Source organism: Falco cherrug, chromosome 19 (assembly GCF_023634085.1).
Source record: "Falco cherrug isolate bFalChe1 chromosome 19, bFalChe1.pri, whole genome shotgun sequence".
Classification (NCBI taxonomy): domain Eukaryota; kingdom Metazoa; phylum Chordata; class Aves; order Falconiformes; family Falconidae; genus Falco; species Falco cherrug.
In genome coordinates, this window is record NC_073715.1 from 1,434,694 (window position 1) to 1,462,484 (window position 27,791).

The 27,791-nt window shown below is 64.0% G+C and overlaps 1 protein-coding gene across 2 annotated transcripts; it reads right to left on the minus strand.

The window, feature by feature from the left end:
• Window positions 1-912: 912 nt before the first annotated feature.
• On the minus strand, window positions 913-27,631 carry KIRREL1 (kirre like nephrin family adhesion molecule 1). 2 transcript variants are annotated; one of them, XM_055697175.1, is made up of 15 exons: window positions 27,388-27,631; window positions 10,031-10,180; window positions 8,958-9,107; window positions 7,312-7,469; window positions 7,051-7,201; window positions 5,757-5,862; window positions 5,454-5,602; window positions 5,233-5,360; window positions 5,020-5,146; window positions 4,783-4,883; window positions 4,490-4,688; window positions 4,213-4,320; window positions 3,943-4,082; window positions 3,754-3,831; window positions 913-3,591 (listed from the first exon to the last, which is right to left on the minus strand). In XM_055697175.1, the coding sequence occupies exons 1-15, from the start codon at window positions 27,437-27,439 to the stop codon at window positions 3,121-3,123; spliced, it is 2,268 nt and encodes a 755-aa protein (XP_055553150.1). In that variant the 5' UTR covers window positions 27,440-27,631; the 3' UTR covers window positions 913-3,120. The 2 variants fall into 2 exon arrangements, with proteins under 2 accessions (XP_055553150.1, XP_055553149.1); XM_055697174.1 differs by lacking the exon at window positions 27,388-27,631 and having other exon boundaries at window positions 10,031-10,280.
• Window positions 27,632-27,791: the final 160 nt, after the last annotated feature.

Sequence of the window (27,791 nt, forward strand, 5' to 3'; positions counted from 1 at the left end):
TGCCGTCCTGGGGAATAAATTAGAATACATCTCGGGAATAAATTAGCCGGATGGCGAGGAGGGAAGATTTGTTTCCTGGGGAAAGGAGGCTGCCTCTTTAGCAAGGTAGAGACACCTCCAGGGCTTGGATTTCGGAGCTGAGCCCATCTCTTTGAAGCTGCCTGGCTTGGTTTGCGCAGCGGCATTCGAGTTAAGAGAGGTTATGGACGGAGAAGAAACTTAATGTCTCTCCTTTCCTCCGTGTCCATCCATCCGTCTATCCGTGCTTCCATCTGCCTGCTCCTCGCTCCAGCAAAAGCCATTAAGAATGACAAAGCACCTTTTTTGTTTTAAAGATGGGTCCCGGGAGCAGCAGGCAAATTGCCTGGTTCATGCATAATAAACCAGGCGTGGAAACACACCAAGTAATAGGCTACATTTGTAGGGAAACAAAATCATTAAGCAAGCCTGTTTGCAGGGTTTTCTGGGGGAAAAAAAATAAAATAAAATTTTATATATATAAAATAAAGGCAGGCTGGGTGCGGAGGGGCTGGCAAACCTCCCTTGCCCCTCCTGGCATTGGCTCTGGCTAAAAGCTTCGGCGAAATAGGTCAGTGGAGCCTGGCACGCATCCTGCTGCCCCCTTGGCTGCTTGCCTGGGGTCTGGGGGCCAGCAGACCCCCCAGGGCCCACCGCCCCCATGCCCCTGCTGGTGACAGGAGCTGATGCAAACATCACCGAGGTCCAAGTGTTGCCCTGTGCTGGGCACGGGGAAGGAGCTTGTCCCTCCTTGGGGCAGCTGCAGCACCCACGTCCCCAGCGCCACTGGCCGTGCCACCACTGAGACCCCCAGGACCTTGGAGACCCCGCTCCAAGCCACTCTGTCCCATGAAGGGGGTCACTCACACCCACCCTGTCACGATGCTCCCGCAGAACAAAGGCGACCTGCAGCCCCTTTTTTAACATTTATATTTATATATATATATAAAAAAATTAAATATATATAATATATCGTGTTTAAGACTAAAAATATAGTACATAATATTTAAAAAAAAGGAAAATGAAAAATAAAAAAATGGGAGGTGGGGGCAGGGTGGGGGCATCACAGATACGTGTCTCTAGGGGTCTAAACCAGCCGGTGCTAGGGAAGGGACCCGCTCGCCCAGTGCCGGGGGGCTCAGCCATGGCCTGGGGGGCCCCGTTCCCACCCCGGCAAGAGTTTTAATTTAAAGCTTCGGCTTCGATTCACGGCACCCGGGGATGGCTGGGGTGGGACACCCGTCCTGCGCTGCCGTGGTGGCTATTGCTATCAACGTGGGGGTGCAGCACCTGGGGCGGGAGCCCCCCGAAACGGGGCTGTCCTCGGGGGGGACGCGGGGCAAGGAGAGGGTGCGTGTAGGGGGTTAAATCAGGCACCATTGCAAGAAATGGCACGCAGTCCTGCAGTTGGAGGCTCAGGCTGGGCGCGGGCTCAGCACCTTCCAGGGTTTGGCCCGTCCTGACAGTACCTTTTTGGGGGGGTGGGGGTGTCGAGGGGGGAAGGAGGGGGGCAGCGGACCCCCCGGCTGTGCCACTGGGGCTGTGTTGCCAGCACGGCTCTGCCAGCCCCTTCCCAAACCCTCCCGGCAGCCCTTCGAAATCGTACCTGCTGTCGACAGGGTGGCATCCAGCCCGCTGGGGTCAGTGACTGGGAGTGGGGTGCTCGGTGGGATGGGGACTGCAAAGCATGTCCCCCTCCCCAGGACAGACCCCGTGGGGTGGGCGCGCGTGGGGAGGTGTTTCGTACCTAATCCCGGGGGACCGCAGGGACAGTTTTGGGGGGTGGGGCCAGGATGTAACCGGGAAGGGCTCCCCGGCCAAACCCCCTCGCTACGCCTCCACCCTCCCACCAAAACTCATCGCCCCCCGGCAAGACCCCCGTCTGCAGCTCCTGAGCTGACGGCTGGGCGAGCGTTATGGCTGCAGGCAGCGAAACTGGGGTCCCATCGCCCCGGCTGCCCAGTGCCCCCCAGTCCCTGGAGCTGGGGGACCGGCTGAGCTCCTGCTCCCAGCTGGTTTGGTTTGCTGTGGCTCAAAACATTCGCCAAACCCGCAGGGCTGGGGCGGCAGCGTGCCGGGGTTGGGGTTGGGGAGCGATAACACTTGCTGGTGGCCGGGAGGGCGCTTACACCCCTTATATACACCTTTATATACATTCATAAGAGGGACCCCCCCATCCCCACGCCAGCCGGTCCAACAGGGTGTTGCTCAGGGTGTTGCTTGGGGTCAGGCTGACAACAGCGGGACGGAAACCTGCCGCTGCCTGTGCCGTAGGTCTGAGTGTGCGTATAGGGGGGGACACGCAGATGCCGGGGGGTCTGCTGCTCTGAATTTACCCGTCCTGATCCCCTGGGATTGCGGCTCCGAGGGTGGGCGTGGGGGCTGTCGGCAGGTGGGATGGGTGGGGAAGGGGGAAGCTGGCCCCAAGTGAGGGCTGTCCCCAAAATCAAGGCACAGGGAACGGGAACGGGCTGGGATGGGGCTTTTTTTGGTGATAACAGAAACCATTGCGTATATGTGTGTACATACAGACACGTATATACACACATATAGCACCTCCCTGCTCCCTTGCATGGGGGTCTGGATGGGACGGGGGGGTTCTGGGGGCAGCTCGTGTGCAGCCCCTTGCTCCTGCAGAGGAGGGAGAGGCAGGTGCTGGCTCAGGGGTGCTGGGGACCCATCAGGGATGGATCCGGCACCGCAGAGCTCAACAGGGGGGATCCAGGGCAATGGGGGAGTGGAGGCTGCAGAGCCGGCCCCGAGAGCCATGCGGACCCGCACGCACCCGCTGAGGCTGGCTGGGGTCAGGGGGACGGGACGGGCACGGCGGGGAGGATGCCCCCCAACCCCCTCCCTCCTCCGGGAAGGTACCGAAAAGAAAGAACTGAATGAGTGGAAGCTCGAAGAGACTTGGGGCACGTCCCCGCTGCCAGCAAACCCCAGGGGGGTGGCACAGCACGTGGAGTCCAGCCGCTAGAGGAGAAGTGGGGCAGGAGGGTCAGGATGAGCCCCTGAATATCAGGGGACAGTCGTGAGGTACCTGTGGACCCCTGCTGCCTGCGCCCCCTCCTCCTCGGTGCTGTCTGCCAGCCCCTGCCTGCCCTAGACATGCGTCTGCATCCGCTGCTGGAAGCGCTGCCCGTAGTCCGAGTGCTGGGAGGTGTAGGAGAAGCGCGTGGCGCTGGCGTACTTGCCCATGGGGTCGTAGGCATCGTAGGGTGCCCGGTCCAGGCCGGGGGGCTGGCCGTACCCCAGGCGGTAGGTGGCATAACCGGCACTGGCCGGGAAGGCGGTGTGACCCCCGTAGTTCTCATAGGAAAGCTGGCTTGCCGTCTCGCCGCCCGCCGTGCCGGGAGGGGGTCCGGGACCCGGTGCCGCCTCGGCGTTGTAGTCGGACGCGGGGCCGCGGCTGTAGGTGTTGAGCTGAGCGTAGCCGCTGGAGTGGGAGAGGCGGGAGGGTGGGCGAGTGTCGTAGCGTGCTGGGCCGGGGTTGCGGTAGTCAGTGTAGAGGACGGTGCGGGAGGACGGGCGGTCCTCGTGGGCACGGACGTTGTAGTAGCCGTTGGTGGGGTCCTGCGAGGAGATGGGGGTGGTGGGGGTACGCACTGAGGGGAGAGGACCTACAAGTCCCGGCCCCTTTCTCCTCCTCAAAGCACCCTGCGACCACCCGACCCAGGCCAAAACCGGGAGCTGCCCCTCTTCTACACCCCACATGCCCCGGCACCATCATCAGACCTTGAGCTCGTACTCCTCGCGGGTGTCGATGGTGTCACAGCGAAGGTCCTGCTTCAAGTCCACGTCGTCCTTGAACGACTGCAGGAGAGTGGGGAAGAGACGGACTTGTTCCTCAGTGGTCCCATCCGTCCCGGCACAGGGTGGGGAAGGATGCTGTGGGGTAACCCCCTGGCACGGGGTGTCCCTTACCGAGTAGATGGCCTTCATGACACGGGTGGCTGTGGACACGCTGGCTGTGTCCTCTTCACGGTCCGCATGCAGCGTCAGGGGCTCCCTGTTCACCGTCTCCACCTTGATGTCCAGCTTGCGCAGGGTGACGTCCTTGCGGCCTGGGGGCACGCAGGAGCAGGGATGGAGGCAGAATCCTCCCACCCCTGCCCCATGGGTGGCACCCCCCGTGTAGGTAGCACCCATGGTCCCCTCTGCTGTGGCTGCCGACCCCCCCTGCTCCCCACTCACTTCCTTTCCGGCGCCGGTAGAGGAAGCAGGCGAGCACCACGAGGAAGCCGATGACGAGGATGCTGGCCCCGATGGTGGCACCGGCAATGATGCCCACGGGCAAGACCTCTACAGGAGACGGGGAGATGTTAGCTGGGGACAGGGGACAGGGGCACTGCCAGGAGGTGGTTGCAGCAGGAACGCGCCTGCCCTCGCCGACACCCTGTTGCCGGCAGCAGCCGAGACCTGGCCGGGTTCCCCGGCATCCTGGTGTGCCACGGTGCCGTGCCGGCGCTACCTTTCTCCTCCAGCTGGATGATGGCGGTCCCCGGCCCGAAGCTGTTCCAGGCCGTGCAGTTGTAACGGGTCTGGAAGTCGGCGTCCATGACGTTGTTGATGGTGAGGGTGGAGAGGACCCCGCTGCCCGTGTTAGTCCGCTCCACGGTGTACCGCTCCAGCGTCCCTGCCTCCAAAATGTTCTCCTTCCAGGCCCACGCCTGGCCCCGCCGGGGTGGGGGAGAGGGGGCTGCGTCAGCACCCACAGCTCAGCATCACCCCCAGCACCCCTGCCCCCCCCCCCCCGGCACTCACGATGCGGTCTGGGGGAGGTGTGCTGCCGATGAAACACTCCACCTTGCCGCGGTCGCCGCGCACGGCGTACTGCACAGCCTCGCTCGAGATGATGGGGGGTCCTGCGGGAGGCACGGGGTGGGGGGCTTGACTGGGACCCCGGGGAGAGGGGGACACGCTACGGCATCAACCTATCCGTGTCCTGGATCCGGGTCTGGCACGGGGGGGCTGGTGCCTGCTCCCAGGGGGGGCACTCACCGTTGACGAAGAGGGTGACCTCGCGCTCGCCCACGCCGATGCGGGGGACGATGGCTTTGCAGACATACTGCCCCGCGTCGGCTTGCGTGACGGACTTCAGGTACAGCTGGTTGCTGTTGCTCAGGACCTGGGTGCAAGCACCGTGGGGGCATGAGGGAGGGGGCAGGGGACCCCCCCCAGATCACCCTCCCCACCTCAGCCGCCGGACCCTACCATGTTGGATTCCTTTTTAGTCCAGGTGAGGGTCAGTGGCGGGTTGCCGGACCACACGCATGTCAGCGTCACGTCGGAGCCGATGTCTGTGACAGTGGGTTTGGGGTCCACCACGATGCGAGGGGCAACTGGAGAGAGCGGGGGGAAGAGGGTGAGGAGCAGAGCTGGGGGGGGGGGGGGTGGCAGCAGCCTGGGGGTGCCGGGGGGGCTGCCCCACTCACAGTGCACGTCCACCAGCGTGCTGACGTTGGTGCTGCCGATGTCGTTGTGCACCTCGCAGGAGACGGGCTCCGTGAAGAAGGTGTAATCCACCTGCGTGTCGTACTTGTTCTCCTTGGCGTCCTCGATGATCACCCCCCCCTTGGCCCACCTGGGGGGGGGCAGGGCAGAGACCCAAGGCGGGCACGTTCAGGGGACACACGGGACCCCCAGGGCCCCGTTTGACCCCCCCCCATCCCCATATGATGTCGCAGCCAAGCCAGGAGGTTGGGGAGGGACCTCCTGGGGTCCCGCCGGACCCTCACCTGTAGCCTTTGATCTCAGGGTTGGCGGTTGCCATACAGGTGAACACGACCCTCTCGCCCTCTTGCACCGTCTGGGGCTGGATGGACAGGGTGACAGTCGGGGGATCTGCGGGGGGGTGGACAGAGCCCTTGTGGGTGCTGGCACAGGCTCAGCAGGGCAGCGGGAGAGGGGACAAAGTGGCCTGCCTGCCCCCTCCCCACACTGCCACCCAGGGTATGGCCTGTCGGGCGGGAGATCCCAAAAGCTCCGATGCTCAGCGTATGGCCACCCAGCGTCCCCGTCCTTCGTGGGTGCTCGCTGTGGGTGCCCTGCATCCCTGCCCAGTGTGGGTGCCCAGCATCCCTGTCTGGTACAGGTGCTTGCCAGGAGCACCCAGCATCCCTGCCTGGTGTGGGTGCTCACCATGGGTGCCCAGATTTCTTTGCGGTGTGGGATGCTCACCGTGGGCACCCAGCATCCCTGCCTGGTGTGGGTGCTCACCATGGATGCCCAGCATTCCTTCTTGGTGTGGGTGCCCACCATGGGCACCCAGCAATTCCGGCTTGGTGCAGGTCCTTGCCATGGGTGCTCAGCATTCCTTCTCGGTGTGGGTGCTCACTATGGGTGTCCTGCATCCCTGCCTGGTGTGGGCACCCAGCATCCCTGCCTGGCGTGGGTGCTCACCATGGATGCCCAGCATTCCTTCTCGGTGTGGGTGCCCACTGTGGGCACCCAGCATCCCTGCCTGGTGCAGGTCCTTGCCATGGGTGCTCAGCATTCCTTCTCGGTGTGGGTGCTCTTGGTGAGCACCCAGCGTTCCTGCCTGGTGTGGGTGCTCACTATGGGTGTCCTGCATCCCTGCCTGGTGTGGACACCCAGCATCCCTTCCTGGTGTGGGTGCTCACCGTGGGTGCCCAGCATTCCTTCTCGGTGTGGGTGCCCACTGTGGGCACCCAGCATCCCTGCCTGGCGTGGGCCTCAGCATCCCTGCCTGGTGTGGGTGCTGCCGGTGGGTGCCGGGCCCCGGCAGGGCAGACCCTTCCCACAGCAGCCACTGGAGGTCGGTGTTCACCGCGAAGTCCCAGCCCAGCCTCCCCCCTCCAGCTTGGCACCAGCCGGCCGGGTCTGGATGAATCCCACCGTGGGCACGACCCCTCTGCAAAGGCACCCAGCTCCAACCACAGGGCTGGGGGACCCTGCGCACCCCATGATGCCCAGGTACCCCCAGAAGTCACCTCTGGCTCCCTGCCCTAGATGAACCAACCCCCCCCCGACATTCAAGCATCGCCCCCTCCGCCCCCAGCACCAACTCACGGTGAACATTCAGCTTGACGAAGGTCTCCTTGCCGGCCGGGATGGCATCGTTGGTGCTGCGGCAGGAGAACACCCGCCCGATGTCCAGGTCGGTTGGGTTGATGGCAAGTTGGCTGGTGGTCGTCTCCCGCTTGCCATCAGCCAACACCTCCTACCGGGGAGAGAGGACGGGCCCCGTTGGCTCCCAGCACCGCACTGGGGACATCGAAGCATGGCACAGGGCAGAGGGGGTGAATGCGGGGTCCCAGTGTGTCCCCGTACCGTGCTGGTGATGGCTCCATCCTGCTGGAGCCCATCCCGGTACCAGACGATGGTGGCTGCCGGCTTGGCGCTGCGTGCCCGGCACGTCAGGTTGTATGGTGTCCCTGCACGCAGCAGGATCTCGGGGGCTCCGTCGATGGTGGGGTCCTCGGGGGGGACTGCAGAGGGGAGAGGGGACACCGGGTGGGTGCCGGCTGCTTGGAGCGGGGGGTCCTGCCCACAGCCTCAGATGCAGGCAGACCCCACTCCACGCCACGTGATGCTGAAAAATTGATACTGCTCTGATAAAGGGAAGAGTGATGAAGGGCAGTGGAGGCAGGCAGCATTTGACAGCAGAGCGTCAACCGGGCTGGCGCCGCCCGGGTATTAATCCCCTTTTTGATCGGGAGCTAAAGTCTCGTTACTGATTTATTAGGGCTTGGCTCTCGGGGAGATGTAAAGATGCCATTTGGTGTCGGGATGGAAACCCTGTGCTGGCACATGCTGGGGCAGGAGGCACAAGCCAGGCACAGTGGCCTGGGGTGTCCCTGACATGGGGGCTTGGAAAGGGGAGCTCGGGGTGGGGGACACACACGGTTCATACTGTGTGTGGGGAAATGGATGCTTCAGCTGTTCGTGACCGACCCCGGGAGCTGGCAGTAATGATGGAAATGGGGACTGGGTGTCTGGTGGAGGAGCGTGGTAGTAGGACAGGCAGAGGCGGTTGTAGGATGGGCAGAGAGGGAGAATCCTCCCTGTCTGGGGACCCCAATATCCACAGGAGCGTCCTCTGCCCAGTGACCCCCATGCCTGGGGAACGCCTTACTTGGGGACCTCCCTGCCTGGGGACCTCTCTATCAGGGACCACCCTGTGCAGAGACCCCCCTGCCCAGAGAGCCTTTTGCTTGGAGAATCCCCTGCTTGGGGACTTCCATGCCTGGGGGTCCCCCTGCGCTGCCCCAGCTGAGCCCCACACTGGACAGGGGATGCAGGGGGGACCTTGCTGAGCTTGGCAGGGGATGGAGGAGACCCCAGGTACCCCCAGCCTTGGCAGAGCCATCCCAAAGACCCTGGGGTGGGGCTGCTCCCGCCGGCTCACAGCCCCCCGGCCAAGCACGGTCCCTCCAGGCTGGGGGTCCTTGGGGACAGTCCCTGCCCGGGAGCGCAGGGAGCTGCTCCAGCAGCTGCGGCACGGGGAGAGCCGCGCTGCTCAGTACCCCAGCCACATCTCCCGCTCACATGCCTTTTATCTCCCGTCTTGCAAATGGGAATTTCAATGCCAGGGGAAGAAGGAGAAAGAGGGGGAAAAAAAAAAAAAGAAAAATTAAGAAAAGCAAGAAATCCGCCCCAAAACCCCATTCATGCAACATTTCCGCTGTGGCTCTGGCATCTCTTTTTTTTTTTTTTTTTTTTTTTACCCAAGACACAAAAGTCAGGGAAATCAAAGTTACGGCACTCGTAGGTCCCGTAACTCAGCCACGGTGTGAATATAGATTAAGGCATTAAAGATAATGGCACATCCAGGCTACCGGAGGAAGGGAGGGCAGCAGCGCAGGCAGTGACAGCTTTTCCCCCGCGGTGCTGCCTGCGATGGCTCAGGGGACTGGCTCAGGGGACGTGGGGGGCGGTGGGGGACATGGGGGGCGGGGGGGGGGCTGGCTCCTTACTCAGCACGGTGAGCTTGGCCCGCCGGGACCGCAGTGCGGCCTCGGTGGCCTGGCACTCGTACACGGCGTCATCGGAAAGCTCGGCGTCGGTGATCTCCAGGTTGTACTGGCCCGAGTCGGCCGTGCCAATGATGCGGTAGCGTGGCCAGGCTGTGGGGACAGTACGGGGGGGGGTGTCACTGTGGAGGGGATGGGGTTCACCCAAATTCTCCAAGGTTAAGGGGATGCTCCAGGGCCCCTTTTCCGGGGAGGAGAGGCCGGTGCGATAGGGAACCCCCTGGTTCACAGGGCAGCAGCTCCTGCGCGTTGGGGTACAGCCTGGGCAGACCTGGGGGGCTGCCACCTTGCAGCCTGGTCTCTGCCTGCGCCCGGTGCCAGCCACAGCGGGGACACAGGCGGCCAGTGGCGACCTGGCAGATGTGGGGTCCCTGGTGCACATGGGATGCTCAGTGCCCGCAACGACCCCAGTGCCCGCAGGGACCCCAGTGTTCTCAGGGACCCCGGTGCCCACAGAAAGCCCAGTGCCCGCAGGGACCCTGGTGCCCACAGGGACCTCAGTGCCCGCAAGGACCCCAGTGCCCGCAAGGACCCCAGTGCTCTCAGGGACCCCGGTGCCCACAGGGACCTCAGTGCCCGCAAGGACCCCAGTGCCCGCAAGGACCCCAGTGCTCTCAGGGACCCCAGTGCCCACAGGGACCTCAGTGCCCGCAAGGACCCCAGTGCCCGCAAGGACCCCAGTGCTCTCAGGGACCCCAGTGCCTGCAGGGACCGCAATGCCCGCAAGGACCCCAGTGCCCGCAGGGACCCCAGTGCCCACAGGGACCTCAGTGCCTACAGGGACCCCGGTGCGTGCAGAAAGGAGCAGAGGGTGGGCAGCAAGCCCCAGCTGGTGCTTTGGTGCTGGGGCACATGCCACCAGCCTCCCAGCAGCCAGGGATGCTGCACAGGGAGCTGGGAAACGGGGCGGAGGGAAGCAGCGCCGCAGGAGACATAACACGGAGAGCTTCACGCGTGGTGACAGACCCTGCCCTGCGCAGTGACGTCCCCAGAGCCACCCGCCACCCCATGGGTACCTTTGAGCCCCTGCCCCATGCCCAGGGCGAGGCCGTCTTTGGTCCATTGCACAATCCCGGAGTAATTGAGCACCACGCAGGAGAGGACGATCCTCTGGCCGGCCACCACCGTCTGGTCCTCTGGCTCCTCCACAAACCGTGTCTGTGCCGCTGGGGATGGAGGAGGGGGATCAGCCAGGGCCTGGGGCGCCACGCACACCACTGGCCGTGCCGGCAGCGCCCGGTGCTCCGTCATGCTGGTGGCTCTGGAGTTGCCACCAACACAGCCCCCCCAGGCCCCCCCCAGAGCTGCCCGCGGTCCCCAGAGGTTTCAGAGGGGCTGCCGGGGCTGTGGGACCCCCAAAGCCAGGCTCCACCGCACCCCTGAGCCCCCGCCCTGTGCAGCAGCTGGGATTGATCTTGGTGGCAGCGCCCGTCACGCGGCCGGCGGGTATTGACCAGGACATGGCGGGGGGGGATGCGTGGGGTGTGCCAGCGTGGGCGTGCTGAATACACGCGTGTGCTGCCGGCTCCGGGACAAGGGATGGGGACCAGGACCCTGGGGGGGCAGTGGGCAGAGGGGCATCGTGGTGTAGGAGCTGCCTTTTCCCCAGTGATTATCCCCCTTAAAAGCTTTTTTTTTTTCTAAAATATTCAAATTATTTCCGCTGTGGTGCGGGAGAGGGGGAGGCAGAAATCCCTTTTGGGGATGAGTGAGCTGCGGATAACGAAGCCGCTAAGTCCCCAGCACGGCCTCTGCCAGCACGGCTCACGGGGTGCCACATGCCCTTGCCATGGCCACGCCGGGCACGGCCACAGCTCAGGCACCCCAACCCACTTGGGTTTGTCCCCAGCTTGTGCTGCATCCCTGGAAAGCTGGGGACTCTGGGCCTTTGATCCTGCAAACAAAGCCCCCCGACACCTCCTGAAATCCCTGCGCCGGCTGCTGCCTCCCTTCCTGGCAGCCCCGGCTCTTGTGCCAGCCCTGGGGACACCATGGCGCCAAGGAGGACGGGATGCGCTGGTGCTTGGCACCCTCCTTGCCATGCCTGGCGCAGGGGACCAATGTGCCACCGTTGCCCCGGTGCCTGCCTGTGGGTCCTGCCATGGGGTGGGGTAGGGCAATCTGCAAGGTCTTGAGCTGGAGAGACCGCACGACCCACGTGCAGCATCCCCAGATGCCAGGCTGTGCCACCAGATACACCGAACGGGTCAGCATCAGGCATCCCCAAAACCCTGGGATGGGGCACCCTAGGATCCTCAGGACATGGCACCCCAGGATCCACAAGATGGGGTTCCCAGGGACCCTTGGGATGGGGTACCACCAGATCAGGCACCCCAGGGTCCCTGGGACCTGGTACCTTGGGATCGCTGACACATGGCAACTAGGATCCTCAGGATCCCTGGGATTGGGTGCCCCAGGATCCTCAAGATATGACACTCCAGTATCCCCGGGATGGGGTACCCAGGCATCCTTGGGATGGGGCACCCCAGGATTCCCGGGATGGGCTACCCCAGCACAACAGTGTGCAGTAAACAGGCCGCGCAGCACCGCTGGCCGTGCACAAGGGACCTGCAGCAGTGATTTGGGGACAGTCACTGCTCCCCGCCACCCTGGGGTGACCCCATGCCACCACCCTGGCCCCCCCAGCCCATGCCAGCCAGTCCCACGGCCCCCACGGGAAGGGAGACAGAGCAGGGATGCAGGGAAGGAGGGGGATAAAGGAGAGAGTGGGAGAGATGGGGGAAGGAGGGGAGGATGGGGCAGGAATGGGGGGGCCAGGGGGAGGGGGAAATAAAAAGCAGAGCAGAGATCAAAGCGGAAGGTGCCTGGAGAGAGGTGGGCGTGAGGGAAGATCAGAGCCGGGGAAAGGGGAGCGAGACAGGTGGGAGGAGGCGCAGGCAGCAGCGGCCGCCTGCCAGGACAGCACGGGGGGGGGACCACAGCGCTGGCCTGGCACGGGGCTGGCACGGCACAGCCTGGGTGACGTTTTCGGCGGATGAAGGTGACACAGCAAGGAGCTACCCGCTCTGCGTGCTCTGCCCTCCACCAGCCGTGCCAGCATCCTGGGTGCAGGGGATGCTGCCCCTGCCCAGCCCCGGCGAACTCCAGCTCAGCTGCTAATCCCGGCAGCGGATCGTCAGCTGCTGCGGGTATTTAGGCTGCCGGCTCCCCAGGCAGCATCTCCCTCTCCCCCGGCAGGACGAGGGAGCACCCCACAGCACCCACCCACCCACCACCCGCCCCCTGTGCCCATCACGACGCCGTTGTCCCCAAGCTCCGAAACACCCAGCGACGGGACCCTCCTGCACGCCAGCACCCAACGCAGCGGTTCCCCAGGGCAAGGACAGATGGGTGGCAATGCCACCCACCCCATCCCCTGCCAGCTGAGGTGGCAGGTCACCAGCGGGTGCTGGCAGCGGTTGTCAGAGCGCGGGAGCAGTCGGGGTGCGATGCACGCCGGCTTGCAGCACCGTTCTGCCTCCTTCCCTTTCCTCCCCTTCTCCAAGGGGCTTTGCTGGGTGCCCCAAGGGCACCAGGATGGGTGGTGGTGGCGGTGGCTGGGGGAGGGGGTTGAATGTCTCTCCCCCATCAAGCACTGCCCGTCCTGCTGGGCAAAGGGCTGTTTAGTCTGGAGGAGGGTGATCCAGGGCCAGCGGGCGCGGGGGAGGCTGCGCACCGAGCGACGGCCACGGCACAACGAGCGCTGAAAGTCTTTCCATGTCGCGGGGCCTTGACATGACGCGGAGGAGACGGGCGGCTTCCCAAAGGCTGCGGGCTTCAAAGGCAAGGGGTGCCCCCCCCCACCCCCATCGCCGTGCCCCCCTCATTGCCGTGCCCCTCTCACCTCGCCGTGCCCACCCTGTGAAGCTTTGGCACCTCAGAACAGCTGATCCCACCCACCCCTCACCCTGCGGTGGGCGCGGGAGAGGTAGTGGCACAGGGGCTGTGGGCTCTGAGCATGCACGCACACATGTGTGCACGGGCACACATGCGTGCGTGCCTGGGAACATGCCTGTGTGCATGGGGACACATGTATGTGTGCGTGGGTTTTGCGCTTGCGCATGGGAATGCATGCGTGCGTGCACTGGAATGTGTCTGTGTGCATGGGAACATGTCTATGCATGGGAGCATGTGTCTGTTTGCATGGGAGCACACACGTGTATCCATGGATTGTGCCTGTGTGCACGGGAACATGCCTGCATGCGTGGGAACATGGCTGTGTGCATGGGGACACATGCATGTGTGCCTGGGAACTTGCCTGTGTGCATGGGGACACATGTATGTGTGCGTGGGTTGTGCACTTGTGCATAGGAATGCGTGCATGCGTGCACTGGAATGTGTCTGTGTGCAGAAGGCGGCACAGGAGCATGTGCATGTGTGCATGGGAACGTGTCTGTGCATGGGAGCATGCCTGTTTGCATGGCAACACACACATGTATCCATGGATTGTGCCCGTGTGCATGGGAACATGCCTGCATGCGTGGGAACGTGCCTGTGTGCATGGGAATGCACGGAAGCATGTGCGTGTGTGCCGGGGAGTACACATGTGTGCAGGAGGCAGGTATCCATGTGCATGGGAACACGCAGCCGCGTACCCGAACATGCCTGTGCGCGCGGGAGCACGCCGGTGTGCATGGGGCAGGCAGGCGTGCCGCGACCCTGCGGGGCTCCCTGCGGCCCCACGCGTGGCTCATGCGTGGCTCCTGGGTGGCGCTGGGGTGGGGGGCAGGCAGGGACCCGGGGGGGGCTGGGGAGCCCCACTCCCGGCCCTGTCTCCCTCTATTTATCAAACCAAGGGCTGATTAAGCCCTGGGGCTGGTGCTCCAATCTCCCTCTCTCTCCTCTTGCTATTAAACTCAGGGTTCAAAGAAAAGCTTTTTATTCGCACTGACAGCTTTCAGATGGAGCTAAATCTCTCCGTGCTAGAGTTTTTTTTTTTTATTCTATTTTATTTTATTATTTTATCTCTCTCCCTCCTCCCCTTCCTCTTCTTGCTGCTTTTAAATTTAAGCCTTTCCCCCTTCCTCTTCCCAAGTTGTTCGCTTCTATTTATATTGAAAAAAAAAAAAATAGACAGGGAGGAGGGGAAAAAAAAACAACAACCACCCTCCACTGGTTTTATGCTGCTGGAGAGAAGAAAAGAGGATTTGGCTTCCTTGTGGCCCTGCCCGGCAGAGCGGAAAGGGAGAGATGGGAGAGGAGGGCAGGATGAGACCGCGGCTGGATGCTGCGGACAGGGCATCGCTCCTGTCCCCATCGCCCCCGCCGCTGTCACCACGCTGTCACGGCCCTAGCGCCAGCGCCCCGAGCCACTTGTCACCCGGCGCGAGGCAATGGGATGGAAAAAAAGCGCAACCGCTGCAGCCAGCCCCGGCATAACCCAACAGGCGCTGGCGATGGAGGGGACCCCGCGGACCCCTCGCCGGCCATCTGGGGAAACTGAGGCACAGAAGGCGGCTGAGCTCAGTCCCGCTGGTGGATCCCACCGGGGATGGGGACGCAGCCCCCCCGGGGTGCCATCCTGCCGGGTGCTGGCAGAGCGGTGCCGCGCCTCGCCAGCGGGATGTGCCGGCGCTGAGACGTGATCAGGGCTGGCACATCCCCGCGCTCCCCCCGCTCTGCCCAGCGTCGGGGGCTATTTTAGGCTCTGGCAATTTGGGTCTTTCAGCTAAACCCGGCCACGTCTCAGGGCAGGGATGTGGGTGGCTGGTGGGGTGGCCCCCAAACTGGTGACCCCCCACCCTGTGTGTCCCAGGGTGGCAGCAGGGCCCCATTCTGACCCCAAGGATGGGGAGCAGGGCTGGGACAAGGCTCCAGCAAGGTTTCCTGGAGGGGACTGGGGGGTCCTCGCTTCAGGGATGCCCCCGACCACCTTCCGCAGCATCCCCCGGTCACCACTGGCCCTGGCAGGATGGGGACCCAACCGGCAGGTGCCCGCCCCGGCAGCGTGCTCGCCTGCAGCTCCCAGCCAGTAAATTGATATTTACTAGAGAGGGTCCCTGTTGCCATCAACAATTTATGAGCCTCCTTCGCTGCGATTAGCCCGGCATGACAGCGCTGGCCAGGAACAGGCCGAGCCGGGTGCTCTGAAAGCAGCTTGGCAGGAGAAGCCGCTTCCGCTCCTTGTTCGAAGTCACTCAATGCCCTTTTCTATTTTCTTCTCATTCCTCTTGGCTTTTTAACGCTAACGTGGCTGGATGGTGGCTGGCAAAGCTGGAGCAGCTTCGGGCGGGAGCCCTGGGATGGTGATGGTGGTAGTGATGCGGTGATGCTGGTGGTACGGGCAGCCGCGGACCCATCCCGGCGCCGGCTGCACCATTTGGGGGTGAAAGCTCTGTCGTTGTCCCCCGGCTTTGTTATCGGCCCCCGGCGCATCCTCGTCAAAAAAGCATTGACCCCGTTTGACCAAAATCTCTCTCCTATAATCCCGCTCTGATTGACATTAATTGAATATTACTATCCTTTAATTCCTCATTAATTGAATCCTGCAGCCGCTACTCCGCGGTATGGGGAGCTGGCAGCATCCTTGCCGTGCCAGCATCCTCAGTGGCTGGTTGTCCCCATCCCCATCCCCGCCATGCCAGCCTCCTCGGTGGCCAGTTGTCTCCATCCCTACCGTGCCAGCATCCTCAGCAGCCGGTTGTCCCCATCCCCATCCCCGCTGTGCCAGCATCTTCAGTGGCCGGTTGTCCCTGTCCCCATCCCTGCCGTGCCAGAATCCCTGGTGGCTGGTTGTCCCCATCCCTACTGTGCCAGCACCCTCGGTGGCCGGTTGTCCCCATCCCTGCCGTGCCAGCATCCTGGGCAGCCGGTTGTCCCCATCCCCATCCCGGCTGCCTCCGGACCCTGCGCCCTGGCTCTGCTCCCGGCGCTGGCGGGTCCTCCCCATCCCGGCAGGAACGGAAAGTATTTCAACACCATCATATGACGCCAGCGCATCGTTGGCGAGCACCCAGCGCCCGGGCTCGGGAGGCACCAGGACGGGGCCGCATCCAGCCCGCTCCCCCCACCCCCCCCGGCTATCTCAGGGGGCATCGCTGCATTTGACCCCATTACTTCTGCACATGCGATGGCGGTGGCAGAACTGGGGCTGTTTTAACCTCCTCCCAGGGGAAAATCAGGCATGGGTGGCATGGGAGCACCTGCAAACTGCCCACAGACCCCCCTACAGCCACGCTGTGCCTCAGTTTCCCCCGAGGCTGGGGACACTCAGGTGTCCCCAGCATCTCTGGCAGACTGGTAGGGCGCTGGCGGGGGCCGCTCTGTGCCTCCCCCTCCGCTCCCCACTCCCCAAGCCAGTGGAAGCGAAGCTCTCCGGGGAAAGGATGCTCCAGTTATTTTCATTTTTTAAAAGGCAAAATTATAAAAACAAATGAGGAGGAGATTGGTTCCCCTCCCCCGGCCCCGCCGCCTCTCCTCTCCACCCGCTTTTGGCAGTGCCGAGCCCCACGGCCTCCCTGCGCCCCAGCCAGGGTCACCTTGGCTGTGCCACCCTGGCACAGCATCCCCCAGGGCTCCGGGATGCAGGACGGGCACCCATCAGGATCGGGGCCCCCCATCCCCTCTGTGCCACTGAAGTGCCCACGGTGAACCTGGCTCTGGGTGTCCCTCCATGTCCCCTGCTAAGTGCCACGCCATAACCCCCCGCCACGGCACTGTCTCCTCCCATAACCTCCCGATTTCTCATTTCCCAGCCCGGTTGCCATCGCTGTTGACACCAATCTCACAACAAATTTAGCAGCTCATTTCCCATCCCATCAAATATTCCACCTCGATTACTCCCTGGGCAGGGAGATGGGTGCTGCCGTGCCGCGCCGGCACCTCCGTGTCGGACCCCATCAATAGCCTGGTGGGAAGATGCCCGTGGCGGTGGGGACACCCCCTGGTACCCTGGGTACCACATCCTGGGCAGCATCCTCAGGTCGCCCTCATCCCCAGGAGATGCTGGAAACTGAGGCAGGGGAAAGGGAGAGATCAAAGGATGACGGGCATCCACCAGCCCAAGGATAACCATGTCCCCTCCGCCGCCACTGCGACCCCCCCACTTCTCTTCCCATCCCATCCCCAAATTTTCCACCCGAATCTCCTGCCTTTTACAAGCAGCCAGGGCGCACAGCGGGGGAAGATGGGCCGAGGCCCCAGGTCGTCATTAAAGGCAGGGTAAAAATACGCAACGCGGGGACCATGCAAAACAATTTTCAATTAAAATCTCGTTGGGAAGAGGCATAAATACCGGGGGAGATGACGTGGTGGAATTGGGTTCTATTTTTCCTTCCTGAGGAGCCTTAAATATTCCCCACCTAATAATAATAATATAAAAAAAAATGAACTCCCGACTTACGAAACAACATATAAATTCCCCTCGTAATTACATTACTTTCAGCGCTGCAAAGATGCCAATAAAATATAAACCAGCACTGGGCAGAGAGAGAGAAAATATAGAAGAAAATAAATGAATTGCTTTAGTGCGGTACAGCAAACGAGCCAGGCTGGGGTGGGGTGGGGGGGGGGGGGAACTGTGGGGGGCAGGACCCCGATTGCTGCCCCACGGGACCCCCCCGAGGACACCACTGCTGCCCCACAGGTCTCTGTGCTCATCCCCACATGGGGGTCCAGGGTAGGGCACAGCCCCCCCAAGGGGGATCCATCCCCAGGGGACCCTGGTTGGGGGGTCCCAGCAGGAATCCCCGGACCCCCACATCCTGCTCCTGCCCCCCCAGTGCAGGCAGAGGCTGTGGGGGTGGGAGTGGGGAGCTTTGTCTGCCGCCCACCCGCCCCGTGCTGGGAAGGACCCGTTGGCCGCCCAAAGTTGGTGGAAAAACTCGGCCCCTTTCTGCTGCCGTTAATGCCGGTGAAAGGGGGCAGCCAGGCAGAAAGACAAAGGGCTCGGCGGGCCCCGAGCGGGGCGATGCGGGGGGCATGGGGGGCACAGGCGGCTGTGCGGGGCACGGGGGCATAGGGGGCTGTGGGGAGCTGCAGGGGCATGAGGGGCTACAGGGGCACAGGGGGTGTGGGGGGCTGTTGGGGGCTGCAGAGGGATGGGGGCTACAGGGGGCATGGGGGGGCAACAGGGGTGCAGGGGGTGTGGGGGGCTACAGGGGGCACAGGGGTGCTGGGCAAGGCTGGCCAGCCAGGCTTACAAGGGGCAATGCGGGGGGCACGCACCGGAGGGGTGTGCTTGCATGGGAGCACGTGTGTGTGTGTGTGTGTGTGTGTGTGCATGCAGCAGCTGTGTGGTTGCATGGGAACACATGTGTCTGCATGCAGCAGCTGTGTGGTTGCATGGGAACACGCGTGTGTGCATGCACCAGCTGTGTGCTTGTGTGGAAGCATGTGCATGTGCATGCACCAGCTGTGCACACGTGTGCATGCACTGGCTGTGTGCTTGCACAGGTGTGTGTGTGCATGTGTGCACACCAGCTGTGTACTTGCACAGGTGTGCGTGTGTGTGTGTGCACCAGCTGTGTGCTTGCATGGGCATGTGTGTGTGCCCGCACCAGCCTGTGTGCTCGTGCAAGAACGTGTCAGGGTGTGCGCACGCACCAGCCGCATGCTTGCACAGAACAGCGTGCGTGCACACCAGCTGCGTCCTTGCAATGGTGCACATGTGCGTGCATGCATGCACCGGCTGTGTGCTTGCATGGGAGCGTGTGTGTACGTGTGTGCGTGCACCCGCTGCGTGCCTGCACAGGAACATGCATCTGTAAGAGCTGGCGGTGCAGGCCCAGGCCACGCGTGTGGAACACGTGTGTGCAGCCGTGTGCACGGCTGGGTAAGGACAGACACCCCCAGATGACCTTTGCCCCCCCTACAGCACCTCCGGGTGGGGGTCCCTGCTGGGTCTGGGGGGCTTTGCCTCCTCCCTGCTCTGGCGCCTTTGATGCTCAGAGGCTCCGCAGGAGGGGGGCAGGGCGCAGATCGGAGCTGCCTTCGCACCCCAGCCTTCCTCCTCCTCCTCCTCCTCCTCCCAGCGCTGCCCTTTGCACCGCTGCCAAACAAAGGCCTGGGCTGCAGATGTGCGGGGCGCTGCAGATGTTGCTCCCACCCGGGGTTCCTGGGGTCAGCCCCCCCCCCCCCGCCCCCCCTTACCCAGAGCATCCCACCCCACGCAACGTCCCCAGGGACACCCAACAGCACCCAGAGGGTCCCAGCCCCCACAGCGACAGCGCAGACCCTGGTCTGAGCCCCCCCCATTGCTGCAGGGGGGGGGTTGGGCGTCCCAGCCCCCTCCCCATCCCCCCCAGCAGACAGAAGGAGCTGGCAGAGCCTCTCCCCTTGTTATTTCCTCTTCATTTCTGGGGCTGTCAGAATTATGGAGCAGTGCTGTTTATTGGCTTGAGTTTAATTAATTTGTGTAATATCCCTGTTAGGAACAATGTCTAATTAAGACTTTTGTTTGTCTGTGCGCGTTGATGGGGGGGTGGGGGAGCTCTTCTTTGGGAAAAAGGGGAGGGGGGGGGAATAAAATTCCCTAATCATTAATGAAGGGGGGGAAAAAAAAATATTTAAACAGTGCTGGCATCCTTCCACCAAGCTGCTGGTAAGCGCTCTCGTTACAGATGTCTTAATGAGACATCTCTTAATAATGGGATTATCATTCACATTGAATCGGGACAAGCAGCTGTGAGAGCGCAAGGCTCCGATACGGGCCTCCGCATCCCGACGGATGGAAAAGGATGAGTCAGAGGATGAGCCCCGGGCTCCTGAGCTCTCGCAAGGGACGGCGATGGCACCGTGCCTCAGTTTCCCCACGGGTGGCTCGAGTCCCGGCCGGTAAAAGCAGCGCCGCCAGCACCGGTAACGGGATGAGGTTAAATCCAGTATCTCCGACGGAGCTGGTAGCGGCCCGTTTCCATCCCTGGCAAATGGGGTTTAATAAATAATAATAAAAAAAAAACTAAATGGGAGGGAATGGGAGTTTGAAGGGAAGGGGGGGAAAAAATTCATGGGGATGGGGGGTGGGTTGGCATCCCTCTCCGGCAGGACCCCCATTGCGGTGGGGACCCCAGGTTGTCCCCCCGCCTGGGTGCTCCATCCCCCCTCTCTCCCAAGGGGATGATATGGGCAGGAATTCCGGCTCCTTCCTCCCCAAGCGTGGCAACCAGGGCTTGGGGGGGGGGGGGGGGGGAGGGGAACAGAGCCCCCCAAGATCTGCCCACCCACCCGCTGGGCTCCCCAGCTGCCACATCGCGGCCCCCCCCCCCCCAAACCAGCCACGTGCCCCCCGTGAGGATGTGGGGCTCTCGGGCCCCCCAGGGCCCCCCCCCCCCCCACTTAGGATATCTTGGAGGGGGGGGGTCCCATGCAAGTTTGAGCCCAGCAGCTCCCACACCCCACGCTGGGTGCTGGGGTCCCCGCAGCTTGGGGGAGGGGGTTACAAGCATCGTGCCTCTGACTGGGGGGGGGGGATCCTGGGGTTGGGGGGGGCGGGGGGGCACAGCACTCCCTCCCCTCTGGGGCTCAGCAAATCCTGCTCAGGAGAAGCTGGAGCTGGAGGGAGCAGCCCTGGCTCCCGCTCCCAGCTCCTGCGGTCAGAGCCCAGCAATGATCCCACAAGCCTGGAATTTGAGGAATTTCCTGCCAAGGCTCTCTGGAAGACGAGGGAGAGAAAAAAAAAAAAAAAACCAAAAACCCAGAGCTTAACCCTCAGCTCCCCGCGGCCGCCCTGCAGCGGGCAGGGGGCTCAGACCCCAGGCAAGGGGCTGGCAGGGCTGGGGGGGGGCATTTTAAGGGGGAAGAATTTACCTTTGGGGGTTCCTTCTCGCTGCTCCCCAGCTTTTTTGGGGGCCAAGGCTGCGGGCCCTGCCTTGCGCTGCCCGAGTTGACGGGCAAAGCAAACCACGTCGTGCCTCAGTTTCCCCACTGCTGCTCTCCTGCCTCCTGCCTGGCCCCGGGGAGCCTGCTCCAGCCTCCACCCAAACACACCATCCCACAGCCCCCAGCCCCCCACCCCGCACCCCCCAACCCGCCCTGAGTCCCCCCTGACACCTCCAGCAACCCAGCGGCCCGGCCAGGGGGGCTCAGCACCCACAGCCCTCCCTCGGGGGGCACCCGAACCAAGGCTGGCAGTGGCGCCGGATGGGAAATCCCCTCTCCAATGTTTAAAGCTATTGTTTTAAATCAAATCCACTTGAAAGGTGGGGATTTTTAAATAAAAACCAAAAAGGAATGGGAGGGGGGAGGAGAAGGGTTAGGGGGGTCCTGCTCTGCCGGGGGGGAGCGGTGGGAACCCCAGACCAGCCCCACTTTGTCCTGGACACCCTGCGAGCAGCGACACCGGGATATTCCCTTCTCCGGCACCGCCCGGGAGGATGCTCAGAGGCAACCTGGGTGGGGGCAGCCTGGGTGCCCCCCAACCCCGCAGCTCCCACAGGATGGGGCTCGCTGCGTGTCGCCGGTGTCGGGGCCCAAGGGTGGTGGGTTTCCCCGGGGCAGACCCCGGTGATGGGGGTGCAGCCTTCATCCCGCTCCTCCTCCCGGCCCGGTGGCGATGCTCCTGCAGGCGCAGCGGGGTGGATGCCCGCACCCCCTTGCACGCACACACACACACGCTCCCTCGCACACCCCCGCACATGTGCTCCCTTGCACGCCTGCACGCTCCTTTGCACGCCCGCACACTCCCTTGCACGCCTGCACACTTTCCCCCGCTCCTTTTCTTTGCTGTTCCTATGGCAACCCTTCCAAGGCACACAACCGCTCTCCGATTGGAAATAAAAGTTGTTTTTCCTCCCCTCCTCCTTTACTCCACTCTTTCGCTTTCTCCCCCCCCCCCTCTTATTTTGATTTCCATTTGGATCATAATCCGCCCGTTGCCATGGCAGCGCTGGCAGCCCTTTATGTCCCAGCCCTTGCAGAAAAGGCCTCTCTCCCCCTTTTTCCCTTCCCTGCGCCTTCCCCAAGTGGGTTTGCTCTTTACATTCCTCCTTCCTGCCATCCCCTCGCGGCAGCGACCCCAGCAGCGTAGGGATCCAGCCCAGCACCGGGGCCTGGCGTCACCGGCTGTGCCACGTCTGATGCCACGCCGGCGGGACTTTTGCGGTGGGTGGGTGGAAAAGAGCTTGGTTTTCAGCTCCAAGAGATGTATCCCAGCAAAGTCCAGGCTGGATCCTGGACCAGAGCTCCATCCCTTTTCCAGATAACCTTAACTCTGCCCCATTGCCTGGCCGTGCTCCTCACTGGAGCATCCTCCCCTTGGGGATGGTACCTGGGGGTTCCTCACTGGAGCATCCTCCCCTTGGGGATGGTACCTGGGGGCTCCTCACTGGAGGATCCTCCCCTTGGGGCTGGTACCTGGGGGCTCCTCGCTGCAGCATCCTCCCCTTGGGGCTGGTACCTGGGGGGCTCCTTGTTGGAGCATCCTCCCCTTGGGGCTGGTACCTGGGGGCTCCTCGTTGGAGCATCGTCCCTTTGGGGCTGGTACCTGGGGGCTCCTCGTTGGAGCATCCTCCCTTTGGGGCTGGTACCTGGCACTGCCACTTGCCCGTCCCAGAGGGTGATGTGGTGGCCACGCTGCCACTGAAAGAAGTCACGTGGGTCACACTGCCAGCGCGGGGATGGTCCCTCCGTCCCCTCCGTCTTCCCTGCCCGCCGCCTCCCTCCCCGCGCCGTGCCCACTCCTGGCTGGGAGCAGGAGGTTATGAAAATGAGCTGTTGTGCCCAGGAGACTGTAATTATCTGCTAAGTGTGAAAGCTAGAGTGATTAATTAAGAGATAATAAAAAGAAAAGGAGGCTAGAGAGGGAATAACGGATGCTTTGATGATAAAACCTGAGGTAAGGCAAGCAATTAGGGGAATCTTTATGGAGAGTTAGCTATAATCCCCACGCTGCCCGTGTGGTGGGGGGCTGCGTGTCAGCTGGATGCACAGATGGACCCACGGACAGCAGTGGCGGAGCAGCGAGGCCAGGCAGCCACAGTGTGCCACAGTCCTGTGACCGGAGCTGGCTCCGGCATCCCTGGGGATGTGCTCACCGGGCCGGGCGTGCATCCTGGTAAGCGCGGCAGTAGGATCCCAGGTAGGATCTAGGCCAGGAGGAAAGCTGGCTTGGGATTAAACCAATCCCGAATTAAAGGATGGGAATGTAATTAATGCTGCTCAGCTCTGGTCAGTGGGGGAGAGGTGCCCAACGACCCTGGTTTCACCTCTGGATGGTTGCGGCGCCAGAGGTCACTGCGGAGCGACACACGGATGGCTCTGGACACACGGATGGCTCCGGACACACGACGGCTCCAGGTCCCGCAGAAAATGGGTGGACGCTGTGGGCGCAGGCGGCGCTCCGGGCTGGCGGAGGAGGCTGCCGGGGGGCTCGGTGGATGGGCTGGCTGCTCCCCGCCAGCAAAGCGGGCCCCGGCGCGGCAGCGGGTGATTCAGCCTGGCACGGGATGCCCAGGCAAGTCCCGGCACGGGGCGGTGGCTCCGTGGCAGGGCTCGTCCCCGCCAGCCCCAAAGGCTGCCTTGGCCCCAGCACCACAGCGGGGCACAGCCCGGAGCAGGATCTGGCCCCCCTGCAGAGCTGTGATGCATCCCTCGCTGGCTCCACTCCCTGTCGGAGAGATGGGGGCAACCCCAGGGTGGGGAAGGGGCTTCGGCCCCTTCCCGCACCTGCCCCGGAGAAGGGAAAAGCAGCGGCAAAACCCCACCAGTGCCTGCAAGCCCTGATCCCAGTTGCCAAAATGGTTTCCTGAAGGGTGGCTGCGGTGACCTGCCGTGGCTCTGTCCCCTCCACCGAGGGGTTTTGGGGATGGGGGTCTGGAAGGGTGTTGGATATGATCACGGTGATCCAGGCTCCCGCCTGGAGGGGACACGGGGGGCAGTTGGCAGGGGACAGAGCTCGGCCACCGCTGCCGAACACGGTGAGGCCAAACAGGAGCCAGAGATGGATCTGGCGGCTCCGGTGCACGGGCAGTGGGCTCACTCCAGGCGAGCAGCCTGGAGACCCCCAGGATTGGGCGAGAGCCCAGCGGCCACCAGCGTTGCCACCGCTCTTTGAATGCCCACCCAGGGCATGATGCCAAACGCTACCGGCTCCGGCACAGCCCCCAGCCCCAGGGAGGAGGGGTGAGGGCCACCATACTCCCCCCCCACACACACGACCATCTCCCAGGGGCTTTTATCACCCTGCAGCAGACAACAATCATCTTAAAACCACATCACGCCAAGCGCGGCTCCGGCAGCGTGCGGGGAGGCCAGCCACCACGGCTCCTGCACAGGGAGGACAGGCAGGTGCCCACCACCATCCTCATCATCCCTCCGGCTGCGCTGAGACCACCAGGACCCTCCTGCACCTCCTTCCCCCTTGGGGAGCCACCGAGGGCATTAACGTCCTGGAGCGGGGCTAGTCAGGGTGGCCCTGTGCCCTGGCACTGTCCCTCCTGCCCCAGCACCATCTCTCCTGCCCTAGAAATCGGGCGCCACAAGGGGCCACATCCTGCCATCCAAGCTCCATCCAAGCTCCATCCAAGCACGCCTGAAAAAGTCACCAGCAAAGGGACCAGCCTGACCTCAAGCCACCCGGTGCCACCCCTGCTCCTTCAGCGGTGACATCTCCCAGCTCAGCAGGGGCGTGCTGGGTCTCAGAGCCACACACTGTGGGAGCTACAAGCCCCCCAGGATGACACCCCCCCCCCCCCCTGCTGCCACCCCTCCATCAGCCCCTGTTTCTCTGCTGTTTCAATTTTACTGCTTTTGAGAGGGAAGGGGGTGGGGGGCATGAAAAAAAAAAACCCCACAGAGAGAAAAAGAATCACCCAGAAAATGAATAAATATTTCAATTTGAGGTGCAATCACGGCGAGTGATTGAAACGGGGGGAAGAATAATGGGTTTCATTTAGATAAGATACAGAAAATTATTTAGTGAGAAATGAAGAGTGATGAAACCCATTCAACATCTTTGTGTGCAAGGACGTGAATGGCACCGACCCCCCCCCACGCACACGCCGGCCGGCACAGCCCCAGGGGGGCAGGGAACCCCAAATTTTGCCCCCTAACAGCAGCAGGACCCCACACACACACCCAGCACCCCAGTTTAGAGCAACGCTCCGCGGCGTGAGCAAGACTTAGCTGGTGGGGACAGTGACGGGACAGGGATGCTCGAGGGGGGGGACCCTCACCCAGGGATGAGACCCCAGCCCCACCGGAGCCCCGGGCCCAGCCATCTGGCTTTTCCCTCGGCCGAAGTGGCGATGCCGGAGCTGGGCCCCTCTCGCTGCCGAGATCCACATGGCACCGGGCGGGAGAGCGGGTGCTTTTGTTCCTGGGAGGGCAGCGGAGCCCCCCGCGCTCCCCCCAGCCCTGCGCGGGGGAGCCTGGGATCTGCCCCCCCCCCCCCCCCCCCCCAGCCCCCTAAGAGGCTTTGCACGCTCCTTTTAAACCCTGGGTCGACTCAATTTTTTTTCCCTCCTCCTGGCATCTTAGCAACGCCGCCCCCTTAATTAAAAATTAGATTGGATTTTGCAGCTGGGAAGGAGCCGGAGGCCGTGCAGGGGCTGCCTTGGCCAGCCCTGGGCCGAGCCGGCTGAGACCTCGCCAGCTCGCTGCACGCATGGCGCGCTCCCCCGCCGCCCTGGCGTGGGGCTTCGGGGAGGTCCTGGGGGGACACACCCCGCTGTCCCCCCCCAACCCACCCTTCTGCGTGACCTTGGCCGAGCGAGTCCCTGTGCCTCAGTTTCCCCAGGCTGGCACGGCGCAGTCCCTTGGGGGGGAGACAGGGGCCAGGGAGGGGGGGGCTCTGGCTGACCCCCAGCTTGCAGCAAGCCCTAGGAAGCAAATGGGGGGGGGGGGGGGCAGAGGGTGCCCCACACTCCCCCTGGCAGGGGCTGCCTGGGCTGGGAGCAGGGGGTCCTGGCTGTCCCCCAGAGACACCCCCTCGGCTCCCGGCCCGGACCCCCCCGTCACCCCCAGCCCTGGGTGCCCCCCCTCAGCAATTGGGGCGCCCAGGGTCAGGTCCCCACTGCTAACGGGACCCTAGTGACCCCGGTCTGTCCCCCCTCCCTTCCTGACACCCCCAACTAACCCACCCAAGCAGTGCTGACCACCCCCTACCCCGGCTCCCCCCGCCTCGCCGCGACCCCCCCCCCCCCCCCCCCCTCCCCCGGCTCCGGCAGCACGGGGAGTCCCGCAGGACCGGGACGGGGGGGACCAGGACACAGATTCGGCGGGGGGGGGGGGGGGGGGGGGACACGGACACGGGACACACACGACACAAGACCCCGACCCCCAGCCCGGGACATCCATCAAGAGCAGAACCGGGGGAACAGCCGCAGCCCCGGGCTGGGGAGACCCGGCCCATCGGGACCACCCGGTAAGGGGGGGGGTTAACGAGGACCGGCCCCGGGGTACCGGCCCCGGGGGGCTGGGATGGGGGTGTCCCACCAGAACTAGCACCCCCTCCCCCAAGACCGAACTGCTGCCGCCGCGTTCCCCGGCTGGAGCCGCTCTCATCCCATCGGGACCGGGCGGCACCGGAGCCGCTGCCCGAGCCGGGCCGCAGCGCTGCCCGCCGAGTTCCGACTCGCACTTCGGCGCTGCCCGGTACCCGCTGTCCGGTAACCCCGATGCCCCGTGGCCGGTACTCGGTACCCGATGCCCGGTGGCCGGTACTCGGAGCCCGGTGTCCAGAGCCCGATGCCCCCTGTCCAGTACCCGGAGCCCGGTGTCGGTACTCCCGATGCCCTGTACCCGATGCCAGGAGCCCGATGCCCGGTGTCCGGTACCCGCGATTCCCGGAGCTCGATGCCCCGTGTCCGGTACCCCCGATGCCCCGCGCCCGATACCGGTGTCCGGTACCGGGAGCCTGATGCCCCGTGTCCAGTATCCCCGATTCCCGGTGTCCGGTACCTGGAGCCCGATGCCCCGTGTCCGGTACCCGGAGCCCGATTCCCGTTGTCCGATACCCCCGATGCCCGGAGCCCGATTCTGGGAGCCCGATGCCCCGTGTTCGGTACCCGGAGCCCGATTCCCAGTGTCCGGTACCCCCGATGCCCGGAGCCCGATTCCCGGTGTCCGGTACCCGGAGCCCGATGCCCGGTGCCTGGTACCCGCGATGCCCCGTGTCCGGTACCTGGAGCCCGATGCCCGGTGGCCGGTACCCCCGATGCCCGGTAACCCCGATGCCCGGTGGTCGGTACCCCCGATGCCCGGTGGTCGATACCCGGAGCCCGATGCCCGGTGGCCGGTACACGGAGCTCGATGCCCGGTGGCCGGTACCCCCGGTGGCCGGTACCCCCGATGCCCGGTAGCCGATACCCCCGGTACCCGGTGGCCGGTACCCGGAGCACGATGCCCGGTGGCCGGTACCCCCGATGCCCAGTACACCCGGTGCCCGGTACTCCCGGTGCCCGATGCCCGGTGGCGGTGCCCGATGCCCGGTACCCACCTTGCCCGTGGGAGTCCGCGAGAGTCAGGAGGCAGAGGAGGAGGACCCGCATGCTCCCGTCCCGGCCGCGCTGCGGGCAGGGGGCGCGGGGGGTGGCCGCTGCCCCGCTCCGCCGCCCCGCTCGGCCCCGCGCCCCGGTACCGGCCCCGTTAGAGCATGGCCCGGCCGGGCAGGGGCCGGGGAAGGGCCGCGGGCTCCGCCGCTCCGCTCCGCGCCGCTCCGCGCCGAGCCCCGGAGTGCGCTGCCGGCGGGGCGGGGCGGGGGGGGCGGGGGGGGGCGGGGGGAGGGGCGGGGAGGGGCGGGGGGGCGCGGGGGGGAGGGGGGCAGGGCGCCTGTTCGCGCGTCACGCGTGGTTTGGGGCGGGCGTGTGCGTGTTGGGGCGTGTGCGTGTGTGTCGGGGTGTG